Raw genomic sequence first — 16733 nt, 5'->3', positions numbered from 1 at the left:
CGAAAGGCTGAAACAGTCCTGAAATGGTTACATACGAGGAAACGTGCTATGAGGTTTAGAAGGTGCTTGTGGCCAACCATAGAAAAAAAACTGTTTGATTAGGTTGTTAGTGAAAGAGCTAAAGGTATGAAAATATCTACTGTTCGTGTGTTGCAGGAATCAAAAAGAATTGTGCAAAACGATAATATAAAGGATTTCAAGATGGGTAGCCATCTTGAGTTTTTGGATTTATGAAGAGAAACAATTTAAATGTGCGCTCCTTCACTAGTGTTGGACAAAATTTGCCGTGCGACTGAGAAATGAAAGTAGCTAAATTTTGTTTGTTTCTGAGAGAAAACTTGTGTAGGGTTGATGCTTGTCACTTTGAGAATATGGATGAAGTTCCCGTAAGTTTTGACATGCCTAGTTCTAGGACTGAATCTGAAGGGAGCAAAAGAGGTTTCAGTTGCTGCAACAGAGCACGAAAGGTGTAACTTTACTGTGGTTCTCTGTGTAACGTGGTTATAGTTACATGGATTGTAGAAAGTTGGGTTGCTGTAAGTGAAAACTATGATAGAAATGTGCTTTAATGAAAAAGCACAAGGGAATGCAGTGGTGTCCGGTGACAATGATTATGAAGCTGAAGAAATACCAAACGAAATTTTTAACACAATTGATTCTTTCAATATTGAGTCTGATGAAGAATTTTTTGGATTTGAATAGTGTAATGTTCCATAAATATTAAGTAATACTTCTACCTTAATTTTGTTATTACAATTGATTTACCTCGCATACGTTTCTAATATATACCGCTCATGTTCATTTTTAACGAATTTAGACTTTTTTTGTATACATAACGCACGTATTGAAAAATATATATATATATATATATATATATATATATATAAAAATATATATATATATATATATATATATATATATACATACAGGGTGTTCGGGATAAATTTGACAGTTTCGTAAGGAAAAAGAAAATCTTCTTTGTATCTATTAAATTTAATGAATTGACAAAAAAACATTACAGGCAGAGTTAATTACAATACTATCAACAAGATTTACTCAAAATAACTACCATTAGCATCGATCACAGCTTCAATTCTGCTTTGGAACCTTGAACAAGCTGATGCTACAGTCTCCCTGGGAAGGGCCGCAAAAACTGTTTTAATTTTATCCATTAACTGGGCTTTTGTATTACTGGAAGTGCGATTGGTGTCTTTTTCAACTGCGCCCCATACAAAATAATCCATGGGGTTAAGGTCTGGGGAGTTTGGAGGCCAAACATTTGGACTGGTGAAGTCGTAGAAATTTTCAGACAACCATTTTTGACTTTTCCCAGAGGTGTGGCAAGGGGCCGAATCCTGCTGCCATACATACGGCCTACCATTGGCTACCCTTGTTATCCAGGGCTTGACTACAGTTAGCAACTCCACGAACAAAGCTCGAATTCCAATGCCAGGGTTCTTCAACACCTGTTCCTGCAGATTTGCGAGGAAGTCTGCTGTACGAACGCAATCAGATCGTCTGCTAGGGATCTTTCTTCTTGCTACATCCTCGTAGTCACCATTGCAAGTCTCTAGTTCATGCCTGATTGTTTTTACTGTATTCAGGGAGCATTGGGCAGCAGTCGTAATATCCTTATTTTGATGGCGGGCACAAATCATCATGATACAAGTTATTCTCTTCCATGATTCAGGTGGGTTCCAGCTATCCATCCTTTCTGACATCTTGTATATGAATGAAGAAGGGTCCAAACTTTTAAATGAAGAGAAGTGTGTGTTAATACATGTAACTTACGGAAAAATATAATTAATTATAAATATGTCAAATTTATCCCGAACACCCTGTATATGTATGTATGTATACATATATGCATGCATGCATGATTAAATATTACATTTTTTTTGTTTTATGCTCTTGCAAATCTAACTTCCATAATGTGATTCATCAGCACATTATGGAAGTGAGGAACTGTATATATGTATGATTATATATTAATTTTCTTGTTTTGTGTTTTTGCAGATTTTGGAACTGAAAGTAATGTAGTAACTCAGCAGCATATTACAGCAGTGAAGAATTATAAACATAAAATTGCAGGCATCAGAGAAGTTTTAGCACGAGATCACATGAAAGTTGTCTTTTTTGGGAGGTAAATAGAACTATTATATTGTAGTTATCTTGAAGTTTAGAAATAGTAACACGAAATTTAAATTCACATTATCATTTTTAAGCATGAACCAAGAAGCATTGGTGGTAGTCAGTTTTTACGTTTTCTAAAGGAAATTTTCCTTTTAATAATTAAAAATATATCGAAAAAATTATATTTTATCTTAGCCTATTCATAATGTTTTTAATGGGCTAAGGAAAAAACATCTGCTGAATGAATGTACTTAGTGCTAATTTGAGTTATTGTTGAATTTATTTTCTCTTATCTATCTATCGATATCTATATCTATCTGCACTCTTTAAGGCTAAAGTCAGGTTATTTACTCAAAAGTATAGTCACCATAGGAATTTGAATAAATATTCAGTTGCAGAATAAATATAAATAATCTACAACAACAGCAATTACATCATCCAGTTGCTGAGGAATACCAGTCCTTAGAAGCCACCATATGCAATGCCCACAACTAGAGCACTCTGCAAGAGGAGCACTAATAAGAACATGATGCAAGCACATTAACTTTGCAGATGCTCCCACAAAGTATTGCTTTTCACTGGAAAAATGCCAGCAAAAGTGCACCACTATTTCTGCTATAACAACAGATAGTGGAATTATCATAGAAAATCATGACGAAATCCTCTTATATATGCCTTGCAGTACTACAGAAACTTATACCAGGCTAACCCAACATCTATGGATGCCACTGATATAATTCTTTCTGATGTGAAAAGACTCTCATCAGCAATGCAGCATAAGACAGAACTCCCCATCACTCTACACGATTTGACAACTGCCTGCAGTTGTCAAATCGTGGAGATGGGGAGAACTGGTAATATTCACCACTTAATATTACCAGTTCTTCTGGAAACAGCTTGGACTTATCCTCTACAGAATATATATATTGAAGCCAATACCAATGGCTTCCCACACAATATGACACCATCTGTTATTAAGCTTATCCCAAAGAAAGGAGATGCTACAAAATTAGGAAACTGGCGACGACTCATCTCCATCATAAACACTGAGTGTTTAATGAGTGTAAAATAATATCAAAAGCCATTGCTAACAAATTTAAACTCTCACTGGATAAAATAATAGATAGGTACACTGTTCTATCATTGGAAGATATATCCATGAAAACATACACCTAATAAAGGATTTGATAAGTATAGCTAACAGTGAAACAATGAGTCCTGTAACACTGGATCAAGAAAAAGCTTTTGACCACATTGAACATCTCTACCTATTCAAATGCTTGAAAGCTTTCGGCTTTGGCTCAAGCATCATTCAGTCCATTAAGATGTTTTATGCTAAAGTACACTTCTCCATGAAAATAAACAATAATCTCACCATATCTGTACTATACAATAGAGGTATTAAACAAGGCTGTCCACTTTCTAGTCCTCTTGACACAATTGCCATAGAGCCCTTTTTGTGTAGAGCAAGCATGCTGCTTATGGCATCCTGTCCTAAACTTTTTTACCAAGCTATAACCCTGACAGCATATACATGATGTTACAGTTATAGTCTGTGGAGAAGAGGATTGCTGTAACATACAAACAGCATACCAACAATACCAAGCAGCCTCAGAAGCCAAACTAATGGCACATAAAACCACATGACTGTGAAGTGGCAAATGGAAAAAGCAAACCAATTTCCCAATGTCTGGTCACTGGTCTGCAAAGGAAAACAAATACCTGGGAATTTACATAGGAAACATGCCCTCTTATGTGGATAAGAACTGGGAAAACACTCATTAAACATTTCAAGCAAGTACTAGGAAAGTGGGCAGCAGTACGAGCCCCACTGCAATTTATCAAACAAATACAGTCAACTATCTATTGATTCATATGGAACCAAACAAACTGACTTTCCCACTCCAAGCTAAGTACTTCTCTTAAAGAAGGACAAAATTTGATCTCATTGACCACAGGATAACAATGTTCTGCACTTGCTTTTTTCCTCAATATTCTACAACAGGAAATGGCACACAAATGTTCCACCGAATGTATTTTAAGTTCTGGCACTAGGGCTCTTTTTCTCCACAACCTTAAGAATGACAAGAGCAGTGCCACCGAGTCTAACAAATTTCTATAAAGATGCCCTTCAAAGATGGAGGAAGTTAAATCTCCAGCACACAGTGAAGACAGCATCCCTTTCTGAAATCCTCATGGAATCCATCTTCCACATGATGGTAAGGAACCTCATCACTCAGAGAGAGAGAGATTTTCTTTCCTCCATGGAGCTGGCAAGGCATGAGGATCTTGGATGATATTCTTTCTTCGAGCCTTATCTGGAACTTTACAAAATCACTTGCAAACTTGGAATACAGGAATCAGGCCAAGCAGGTAAACACTGTGAAATCTCCTTTTTAATCTGCTGTGTCTGATAACATAATGGAAGAGGGGCTGTCCTCCTGATGCAGAAGAGCCAGTGTCTATCTTTTTGATAAAAACCAACAATACATGGGAGAGACTTACACCATGCAATATAAACAAAATCTACTACTCTCTAATACGGGGGTCGGCAACTGGCGGCCCAAATGTACTTTTTAGTGGCCCATAAAAGGTTGACCATATTTACAGGGCATGTGGCCCATATGTTGAATTATTCAGTGATGTATTCAGTATGATGAATTAATCAGTTTCGCAAAGAAGATGGTAGTCGCATTTGAAAGCACATACATTTGCGAACAAGCATTTTCTGCCATGAGTTTTGGAAAAAATAAATTTTCTTCTCGACTGACTGATGAACATTTGCATGCTTCGATTCAAATTGCACCTCAGGTTATAAAGTGGATCTAGATAACTTGGCTAAAGGAAAACAATCACAAAAGTCACATTAAGCAGGGAGACACACATATTGTGATGCATAAACTATATTACTTTGCTTTTATGTGATAATAATTTTTCATCGAGTTTTATTTTCATGCTTGTTTCATATTTCGTACTTTAAATATTTCTGTGTATTTCAAGATTGATATAATAAAAATTGATAACTTAAGTATTTTAACTCACTATTTTCTCTTAATTAAACGCTTGCAGCCAAATTATTAAAAATAAAAGTTGAATGTGGCCTGCGAGTCTGAAAAGGTTGTCGACCCCTGCTCTAATACAACAGTCCAACCAAAGCACTTCATTGAAAAATCCTGTATCATCCCACCAAACAGTACTTCACTGGGCCTTACATATTGCACAAGAGCCACCAAACATGATGCAGATATTCAGTGAAGAATTTGGCACAATACACTACCCACTCCAATTATATTATGGAAATTCAACCCAGATGTGTTCTGAAAACTGTCTGTTCTGCTACTGAGCAGTAACAGTCATATATCTACTTAGAATGCCCCATCATCACCCAGTTAATCCATTTGTCTTGGGAAATGGCAGCTTTAACCTGCGGTTGTTGCAGCTGATCATCTCCTTGCAACCTTCAACCAAAAGGTGAGAAGTTGTATCCTATACAAGCATCATCACCACCCTAGACCTTTTCCACCAAGACAGGAATCCAAAAAACAAAAAATCAACTCCCGGCTGAGCGGGATGACTGCATCACAGTAACTTTCCAACATAGATGTGACATAATTCCCCCCCCCCCCCCAAAAAAAGAAAGGGAGAAGAAAGAGATTTTCACTTAACAGTGGTAATAATGATCATCTTATAGCAACTGTTATTTTTATGTAAAATAACTCTTATAACAACTGTTATTCTTATGTAATTTTTCTCAACAATCAGTGAGAATGTAACCTCTCTGCCTGACTGCGGAGAACCAAAACCGGTTAATCCTATATATATATATAAGATTGTTATTTAAAAAAAAAAAAAAAAAAACGTAATCACAGAGAGACTGACATGTCCAAGGCAACTCCTGCTTTAAGTTATGTGTTGTTAGATTTTATTTTTCAATTAATTGCAAGTTATATACATACACAAACATAAACACCCGATCGATCGTGCTATAAAATTAGTTTCTTAAACACGTGAAGTTAGACAGTTATTTTGAGTTTTTTAAAATTTTTCTTAGTTATCACTGCAATAGTATGCCTTCGAGTTTCAAGAAATAGTCATGGCATACGCTTTCCCTGAATTCTCCCAAAGCAACGGCCAGCAAAAGTTCAACTAGCACTGATGTTTTGCCACTAGCAACCGTGTCCCATCCTAGCTTAGCAGGAGTTGGTCAAAGGTTGCAGAATTCCAACAACCATGGAAAGGATACCAGCCAGAGCACTGCAATAGACAAAGGAAAGACATCAGTCTCAGCCCCTGCCAAAAGTGAATACCTACTACTGGGACAGCTACTGCACAACTAACCAACTGTGTTTCCCAAGACAACAGAATTGTCATTTTTGCAATTGAAATTACCCCATTAGTGAAATATTCAGATGTAGTGACACAGCATATCCTATTGTGAAATATAACCACATTTCAAGAGTTGCTGGAACCAATCAAATCATCATCGTCATCAATACGCTCTATACAAACAAAATCACAGACATAGCCAAAGCAGTACAAAGAGCGCACGGAAACATCTAAGACTCTTCAAAGGACAAGACAACAACAACAACAACAATCTGTTACCTGTCAAGACTCCAACATTATCAGATCTTATATTTCTGTCTTCTAAGCCACTTCTAAATGTATCAATCCACTATATCCTTGGTCTTCCTCTGGCAGAGAACACTTGCTAATCTTTCCTCTCCCATTCTGTTTAAGTAAACATACCACCTGAGATTAGCTCTGCTAACACATTCCTGGATGCTAACAATTTCAAGTTCTTTCCTAATATCCTCATTTTTAATATGATATTGATGCCATCTGTTCATGCCCCTAATCTTTCTCAGAGCTCTCTTATCTGCAGTCTCTGGTCTTTGGTTAAGTGTTTTATTTCTAACCCAGGTCTCAGATCCATAAGTTAAAATTGGTTTGAACACTGTCTTGTATATAGCTAATTTAGTGTTTTGACTAATTACTCTCTTATTCCATATAAATTTATTCAGTTGACTTCCTACTATGCTGGCTTTGTTGATTCTGTTGTTTATTTCCATATTTAATTTATCATTTTCACTAAAAATCGTGCCTAAGTAGCTGAAGTGTTTTACTTGTTCTATAGGTTCTCCATTCACAATGCAGTTCATATTTTCGGTGTTTTTCCGCCTATTTCAATTGTCTTTGTCTTGTTATTGCTGATTTTCATACCAAATCCATTATAACATTTAGTCATGGAATCTTGCAGACTTGTATCGGATATATTTAGAGTATAACATCATCTGCATAAAGTAAAACATAGAGATTAGCATCTCCAATTTTGATTCAGGTTTAATACCACTTTCCTTCATAATGTGATCCATATGAATAACATAATGAATAACAAAGGGGATAACCAGCTGGCCTGGTTGGCCGAGTGGTTAGCGTATTGCTCTCCAGCCAAAAGGCTGTGGGTTCGAATCCCACCATGGGCATGAATGTTTGTGATTGTCTGTGAAAGTACTAGTGGTGGTAGTCAGCAGTAGATGGCGTTGATGTTAGTTGATGAAAGTTGGTGGAGTAGGGAAATGAAGAGTTGTAGAATAGATGCCTTTCCTCGATGAGTCTTTGAACTCCCTGGAGGTGTGATATAATAATAATAATGTACATCCTTGTCTGACACCAGAGTTAACATCAAACCATCTTCCTGTATTTCCTTCAATTCTAACTGCTGATTTACAACTCAAATAAAGACCAAGTATTGCTTAATATAATGCCCCATTGACACCATACAAATGTAGCGTTTTGAATAGTTTTTCTCTTGACACCTTTTCAAAACTTTTTTTGACAAGGTGCCAAATGTTTTATTTCTAAATAAAACACTTGGCTGAAGTGTTTTATTTAGAAATAAATAAAATTGCTTGATTTTATGCAGTCAAAATTTTCAAACAGTGAAGTTGTTATTCTTCTTGGTAATTTCACCGTTCATAATTCTAATTGGCTCCATTTTTCAGATTTTACTGGATAAGAGGCCGAGATTTTTTGCTGTAAGCAATGCCTTAAAACAGATCATCACTCTCCTTACCTGAATTCCTAACAATCTTCTTCACTCATCCAACTGGATCCTTTTTCAACTAGTTCTCCTTCCAGGTACTCTGTTCAAGTGATTCCTCCTCTTGGCAAATTAGACCATCTTATCCAATTTTCGTCTCTGATGAAACGTCCATCCTTCAGCCATTCACAACTTCACATGCTCTAGCATTATAACCGTGCCAAGTGGGAGGACTTGTGTGATCTTACTCCTCTTTTCCATGGTCAGACTGCTGTTTTCATTCTTCAGATCCAGATACCTATTAATCTTGTTACAGAAATTATCTGTATTTGAATGGAAACTTTCATTCCTCACTTTGTTCAAATGTCCCAACCCTTATTAAACCATGGTTTTCCAAGAAGTATGCCAGTGTTACATCCTGAATGAAGAACTTTTAAAAGGAAACAATTCATTCAGGATTTAACAAATCAGAAAAATCAGCTGAGAGAAAAAACTTGTACTCGAGCAGAAGAAATAAAGTACTAACTGTAAATAGAAATAGAATTACCTCTTTTTAGTAGAATTGTAATACCATGTAAAGAACTTTGTGCATAAATTAATATTATATGAATGCATCATGTATACAATGAATGGGTAAATTAGATGTAAACAATAGTCCAAAGGTCACGGCGGGCCTGAGGCATTGGCAATCTTGGAAAGTGACGCACATTCATTTCCCGGAAGACGCTGCTAGAGATCTCGCGATGTGCCGAAATTCCCGCAGATGAAGAAAGTAGTGGGTGGGAAAAGATCGCAAAAAGAAGGGGGTGCTATCACAGCGAGTAACAGGGTGCTAAAATTGGAGGAAGTGAAGGGAGAATAAAAAGGGTTTGCACCCCTTTCTCAAGGCTTTTTTTTTGCCTATTTTGCTGAATGATGATTCGACTTCTCCCATGGATCAGAAGTTCCTGATGGTGTTCCTTGGCGATAGTACGATATTGGATGGTGCGCCTTTCACTTCGATGTCTGAATTTCTGCCAGTACTAAAGCGTGAGCTGTCGGCATATGCTGTCTTCACTCTTTCGCTGAAAGTTCCAACGGAATAATATTGCGGACGTATCCAGTAGAAATGAGGATGGCCTGAAACAGATCGAGAATAGACGAGGGAAAAACGCCAGGTGCAGAGCATAGCTTAATCTGATGACCATAGTGATCCACCACGTGGACACAGGCTTATGGAAGTATCGAGAAGTAATTCAAAAAAAGAAGGACAGTTCAGACGGACCTGGAGATCCTGCCCCAAGAAATGGTAAAGTACTGATTTTGTTGTATAATTACCCAGTCAGTAAAAGGGAAATATCACTGTAGTGTAATCGAGTATGGATAGTATTTAAGAACTTTAAGTGATTATTTAGCAGTGGCTAATGTCCATAAGACAAATTGTCTGGAATGATTGTAGATGATTGTGACTAGTTTAATGTGCAAGACTAACATAGTAGGTAGAATATTGATTAGAAGTGTATAATGTGTATATTATGTGTGTTTACTCTGTAACTTAAAAGAAGGATTTATTGTTCATGCATTAGAGTATTAATTAGTTTGACACAGTTTGATTTAGCATGTCATTGAACTAATTGAAAGTGAGATTGATCTAAGTGTATATGTCTTTAGATTCCAATAAATATGTTTTTTCTTGTATACCTGAGTTTTGCGTGTGATATGAATCAAAACTACCACTCATTAATCTGAACCGTAGGGGGGGGGTGAATTGAAAGAAAGGTATAACATGTTGTTATAGAGATTATGACTGCAAACCAGAATTTACTTAGCCAGAGTAAAGCGTTTGATTTATGAGTATAAGCACTAAATTTATTCACCTATGTGCACCAAGAGTCTGGAAAAGTCTCCCTGAATAAGAGTCCCCTCTATTGGCCTGGCACAGCTTTAAAAAATAAATTTGTCAATATCTGAAGAGGAGACAGCCCCAGAGGATTCGTTTCTTTTAGCAAGGAATAGCCTTTAACAGTCAGGGTAAGCATGTGAGTGAAATTAGGAATTGGCTAGAGACATAGAATTTACTTTCCTTATAGAATGAACACGTAAGAAGTGATACAGATATTAGAGTCAGGGAAATTTTGTAAGTCTTGTAGTTATTGTAGAGAGGTAAATTCATAAAGGAAATAAATTATTATAGGAAAAGTAACGACATAACAATGGCACAGAGTAAAAATATTTAACAATGGACCAGACACAATATTTAACACCAGGGATGTCCAAGTAAAGCAAACAGCCTTTCGCAAGTAACTTGAGACTAAAATATCAGCTTCTTCACAGCTTACTCAGTTGCCTGTAACGTTTGTAAAACCACCATTATAAAGGCAAAGTCCAAATTCAACTAGGATAAATGTAGACAACGCGTTGCTTTTGCCACTGCCAGTTATGCTTTCTGGTTCTTCAACAGTGCTGTTGGGTGTAACTTTTGTCTGTACTATGTCCACTTTCTCATACTAATGATAGCAGTGTAACATCACCTAAAGACAACCCTTGATATCTTTGCCTCATTCTTCTCTTCCAACTCCTACATAGATGACCAATGGCAAATTACCTCCTTCCTTGCCTAGAACATTGCATCTCATGCCTCCAGTGACCTTCTGCCAGAAAGACATCAGAAGAATCTTGAATAACTTGGATACTACAAAGGCAATTGGATGACCTGATGGAATTCCTCCCATTTGTGTTCAAGACGTGCTCCTGAACTAACATGTGTGCTCTATCATCTATTCACTAAACTGTACTCAGCTGGCATTTACCTTTTAGCATGGAAGAAAGCTCACATTCAACCCATTTCCCAAAAAAGGAGATAAATGTTTGCCATCAAGCTATTGGCTTATTGCTCTTACGTCAGTTTTTTCTAAAGTAAAGGAGAAGGTTATCAACAATCAGTTCTTCAACACTTTGAGAATTGCTATCCACAGGAGATCTCCTGTGGATAGCAATTCCACAGATCCACAGGAGATCTCCTGCCCTACATCACTCATATTTTGACCCATTCCATGGAAAGGTTTGGAGAAACCTGTGCTGTGCTATGCTGTTGCTCCTGACATCTCCAAGGCTTTTGATAGGATCTGGCATCAAGGGCTTCTCAAGAAGTTACCATCATTTGGACTGCTTTCTTCCTTTTGTAAATGGATTGCCAGTTTTCTCTCAGATCGATCGCAATTTGTATTGGTGGATGGTATGCTCTCCTCAGACTTTCCTATCAATGCTGGTGTCCCTCAGGGCTCTGTCCTTTCACCCATCCTCTTTCTAATTTATATAAATGATCTGTTCTCATTCACTGCAAACCCTATTCATAGTTTTGTTGATGATAGCACATGCCACTCATTTTACTCATATGACATGCCTTGCAGTCCTCAAATATCTCATGCTTCAAAATCATCTATAATAAGTGCAACACTGATCATCACAGTATCCATGATTGGGGTGAAAGCAACCTAGTCAACTTCAATGCTGCCAAAACACAGTTTTGTTTGTTTTCTCATAACAAAGACCTCAGATCTACTCCACTTACTTTTGATAATGCTGAGCTCGACAGTCCAAACCACATCTCTATACTTGGACTGACTTACTCCAAACCTTTCCTGGCACAATCATATCACTTCTATAGTATTATCAGCTTCCAAAAAAACTTGGCGTCCTTTTCCGGTCAAGACAGTACTTTTCTGCCAAACAGTAACTTACTCTGTACAAATCACAAATCTGAGCACCGTTGGAATACTGCTCTCATGTATGGGGTGGTGCACCTAAGACCTCTCTAAAAATTCTTGATGTTGTTCAGAAAAGAACAGTATGGTTGATAAATGACACCTTTTTATAGCCTCTCTTCAGTAACTATCCCATAGATGATCGATTTCTGCATTATGTATCTTCTATGGATATTTGAAGAGTGAGAAAGTGAAAATTGTCAGTATTTTACCTCGATGTGATAAAAATGAATTAAGAAGATCAATTCAATTCTCAGTTCAATTCATCTGCTGCCTCAATCGCTCCCCCAACTCAACCAACCACCCTGAGCTCTTTAATTAAAAGTCGACTTTCTCCAATCCCACTTTCCCAACAGTGAAATCATCCTTCTAGGAGATTTTAACATCCAAAACACTAGCTGGCTTTCCTCCTCCAGTTGTACAGATCTTGCAGGCAGAGATGCAGAAACATTTGCCATCACCAACGACCTTACACAACTTGTCCAGATGCCAACCAGAATACCAGATAACCCAAACCACTCCCCAAACACCCTAGAGCTCTTCCTCACCAATGACCCCTCCAAATACACAGTGAAAGTAGTGAACCCCCTGGGCAATTCTGACCACAATGTAGTGCTCATCTTATCCCCCATGCAACAACGTTTACACAGACACTCCCATACAAGAGTAGTTTGGCACTATAACAGGGCTAAGTGGGACAGCCTCCGCAACTTATATGCCACATTCCCATGGTTGAACTATTGCTTCCAGCCTTCCACCCAAACATATGTGCCAAGCTTATTACCAAAGTGATCCTCACCGACATGAATATGTACATTCCACACAACAACACTCTGAACTGCCATTCCCTAACGAAACCCTGGTTCTCCAAAAGATGTGCCAAGGCTGTAGAGATGAAACACCAGACATACCACAACTGGCTGAAATCAAGAACCTCATCCTCCCTCAAAGCTTCCAAGACAGAGTTCGAAAGAGCAAAAAGAGGAAACTAGCAGCCTGTCCATACAGCAGCCGAGCCTTTTGGTCTCTTGCCAAAGCAATTGGCCGCAATTTCTGTCCAACGCTATTCCCACCCCTATCACACCCTGCTGGTTCTACTGCCTCATCACCCACAGAAAAAGCCAATCTTCTGGCCTCATACTTTGCTTCAAATGCATGCATAACTGACGATGGTAAATGTCCCCCAACCATTCCAGACACCCAACATACAATGCCCCCCCCCCTATATCCTTTTGCCTGGATGAAATCAAAAAAATACTGTCCCAATTAGACACAAAAAAAAGTCTCCTGGTCTTGATGGCATTCCCCCAATTGTTCTGAAAAATTGTGCTCCAGAACTGACCCCTATCCTATGCCACCTATATATACTCTCCTACTCCACTGGAATCTATCCCATAAACTGGAAATTGGCCTGTATTTAGCCCATTCCCAAGAAGGGTGACAAGTCACTGCCATCCAATTACCACCCTATCTCGCTTACCTCAGTCCTGTCAAAGGTAATGGAAAAAATCATCAATTCCCACCTCCTACACTATCTTGAAGATACCAAATAAATGACCATCAGTATGGATTCCGCCACTGCCGATCAACAGGAGATCTACTCGCATACGTCACCCATCTCTGGACAAATGCTATGGAGAGGTTTGACGAATCTCAAGTGGTTGCACTAGATATCTCCAAAGCCTTTGACCGGGTCTGGCACAAAGGCCTACTAGGCAAACTACCATCATTTGGTCTGACCCAGGACTTCTGTAGATGGATTGCCAGTTTTCTGTCTGGACGCACACTGTGTGTGATGGTGGATGGCTCCCTATCCTCACACCACTCAGTTAATGCTGGGGTCCCACAGGGTTCTGTCCTCTCACCAATTCTGTTCCTGCTGTACATCAACGACCTACTGCAATTGACCTCCAACCCAATACACAGTTTTGCAGATGACAGCACACTACACTCCTCGCTTGCATTTGATAAGCCTTACCCTACACAACTCACCTTATCCTACAGAACATCAACCACCACCACCCTCAACTCTGATCTCCAAGCCATCCTACAATGGGGTTCGGATAACCTCATAAATTTCAACACCAATGCTGGTGTTGAAATTTATGAGGTTATCCGAACAAAACCAACAAAACGCAGTTCTGTGCTATTTCCCATAAAAAAGAACAACTTTTTCCCAGTATCCTTTTCGACGATACCCAAATTTCCAGACAGCCTGAGATCTCGCCCCTCGGAATCACCGTCACATCAAACCTCTCCTGGCACAAACATGTCTCAAACATTGCATCCTCAGCCTCAAAAAACTAGGATTTCTCTTCCGCTCAAGACGTTACTTCACCCCTGAACAGTCACTAACATTATACAAGTCACAAATCTGCCCAACTATTGAATACTGCTTCCACATATGGGGCGGGGCCCCTAAAAGCTCTCTCAAAATGCTCGACTCAATACAGAGGAGGGCTATTAGACTTATAAGTGATTCATCCCTTACCAACTCTTTTCCCCCACTTTCACACAGACGTTTGGTCTCTGCAGTAAGTATATTCTACAAATATTTCCATGGGAAAATGCTCATCCAAAATAACATCAGTTATTCTCCCACTCAGTACTAAGCTCATTGGAACACGTGCAGCTGCTGCACAACATCCCTTCACAGTACACCTAGAAACAAACAGAACAAATTTCTTTTCCTCTTCTTTCATCCCTGCAACCTGCACTGTGGAGCAGTCTCCCACCTGCTGTGTTTCCCAACGAATACATTCAAATCTTTCCCAACCCACCACCCATACACGGTACTAATGTACTATAGGTTGACCAATCAACCTCCTGTGGATGGGCCCAACATAAAAAAAAAAAAAAGGAAGGGCTGTGATTGCAAACAAGTCAATGTAGAGGGCTGTGTAGAAGGAATGGATGTGAGTTTGTGGGAAGATTGGATTTATGTAAGAGGCACGGCCTACACCTGAACGTGTTTGGTATCAGAAGTCTAGAAAAACTAATAACTGGTATGAGACCTAACACAGAATCAGGGAAACTAAATTATAAAGGGAGAAATGGTGAGAATGTGAGTGTAAGAGTGACAATGCTATATAACTGTAGTAATGACAGGAATGGGCTTTCTCATGGAAATGTTGATGAGGACAGAACTATTTCAACTTTGTGTTCATTCAGTTTAGACCCATCAAATGTGTGTAAAAATGTCTACATGTATAAGCAGTGCCGGATTTACATATAAGATAAAAAAGCTACAGCTTAAGGCCTCACAATCTGCCGGGGCCTCAAATAAAAAACAAAAAAATATAAAAATTGATAAAATAATATTCGTAGAAAAATCATTCAAATGAAGTCAGACATATCACGATGATGATTTCTAAATAATTTTAATATACAAAATATAACATTAAAATAATTTTGGCACATTGTAAAAGTGATTGAGATATTTTGTCTTCGTTTTTTTTCAAAAGCATTTATTTGAGAGTTTTTAAAATATCGGCTTAACTTCAAAGGGTATCTATCCAATAATTTTTGACCACTCTTAATCTTAAATAGTCCTTCCAAGTTGGCTTGCCCCAAGGTCATTGTCTTTCAGCTTTCCCTACTTTATATATACTACCAATTATGTTGTTATATTAATTTAATTTTTGCTTTTTATTTTCCTATTTTAATTTAAAACTTTCTGTTCTATGAGCCTTATTTGTCATTTTTAAAACTCTTTAATTATATAATTATTTCTGTGAGTTTGTAGACGCATAATACTTTATTATTTTTTAATAAAAATTAAAAGATAATATATTTTCATATATTAAAAAGGCATATATATTTAAAATTTTTCTGAGACCAGCTGATGTAATTTAAAACAGTAGGAGGCCTCTGGGTTTTGTATAGCTTAGGGCCTCAGCAAGTCTAAATCCGGCCTTACGTATAAGACACTAGATAAGAATACAGATCTATAAGGGGGACCAGGAAGTAATCAATTTTTTGAACTACATTTTTAATATAAATTTTATTAAAGAACAAATTAACATTATTTAATTCTATAATCGCCATCATTAATTATAACCTTATTCCAACAATCTACTAAGTTTAGAATTCCTTTTTTTCTTTGGAGGCAAAAAATTATATCAAACTCCTTTGGACATCATCTTGTGAACGGAAGGTTTTATTTCTTATGCTGTGCTGTGTTCTAAGGACCGGAATAAGTGATAGTCACTAGGGGCAATATCCTGCGAATATAGAGAATGTGATAGAAATTCCCATCCTAACTGCCTAATTTTTTTTTTCTTGAGTCATTCTTGCAGAATGTGGTTTTGCATTATCTTGCTGCAAAATTACCCCTTTTTGATTGACAAGCGCAGGATGTTTGATTAACAATGCTTGATGTGGTCACTCTAATTGTTCACAGTAGATGGCTGCTGTGATAGTCTTACCTTGTTCCACGAGTTCGTAATGAATAATTCCATGAATATCCCATCAAACTCACAACAGTCCATCCTTAGTGTTGGAATTGGAGTTTGATTTGGAGAAAGCCACTGTTTTTTGTGTTTATTATTCTTATACAGCACCCATTTTTTGTCACCAGTTACGACTCGTTCCAAAAAGGGTCCTTTTGTTGTCTGGTCAACAATGAATTGCAAATCGCCCATCTCTGCTTTATTGTTTTCTGACAGTTCATGCGGTGCCCATACACCCTGTTTAAGAACCTTGCTGCTCTTATGTATGTGCTTTTGGACAGTTGACCATGATGAATTAAGTTACTCTGCTAATTCTTGTATGGTTTGTTTTGGATCTGATTCAACGAGAGTCTTAAGATCATC

The 16733-nt window shown here is 37.8% G+C and overlaps 1 protein-coding gene across 1 annotated transcript in view; it reads left to right on the top strand.

The window, feature by feature from the left end:
* The window catches only part of Marf (Mitochondrial assembly regulatory factor), a 373692-nt gene that overhangs the window by 39412 nt on the left and 317547 nt on the right, over positions 1 to 16733 (top strand). Inside the window, exon 3 of the mRNA XM_090399591.1 lies at positions 2017 to 2143. Within this exon, the coding sequence (XP_090255717.1) occupies positions 2017 to 2143 (127 nt within the window). The remainder of the gene's footprint in view (positions 1 to 2016; positions 2144 to 16733) is intronic.

The sequence above is a fragment of the Typopeltis vanoorti genome, chromosome 10 (genome assembly GCF_054136105.1).
Source record: "Typopeltis vanoorti isolate ZY-2024b chromosome 10, IOZ_Tvanoo_1.0, whole genome shotgun sequence".
In the NCBI taxonomy this organism is placed as follows: Eukaryota; Metazoa; Arthropoda; class Arachnida; order Uropygi; family Thelyphonidae; genus Typopeltis; species Typopeltis vanoorti.
Note: the sequence above shows the minus strand (reverse complement) of the source record. Positions and strands in the feature narration are given on the sequence as shown.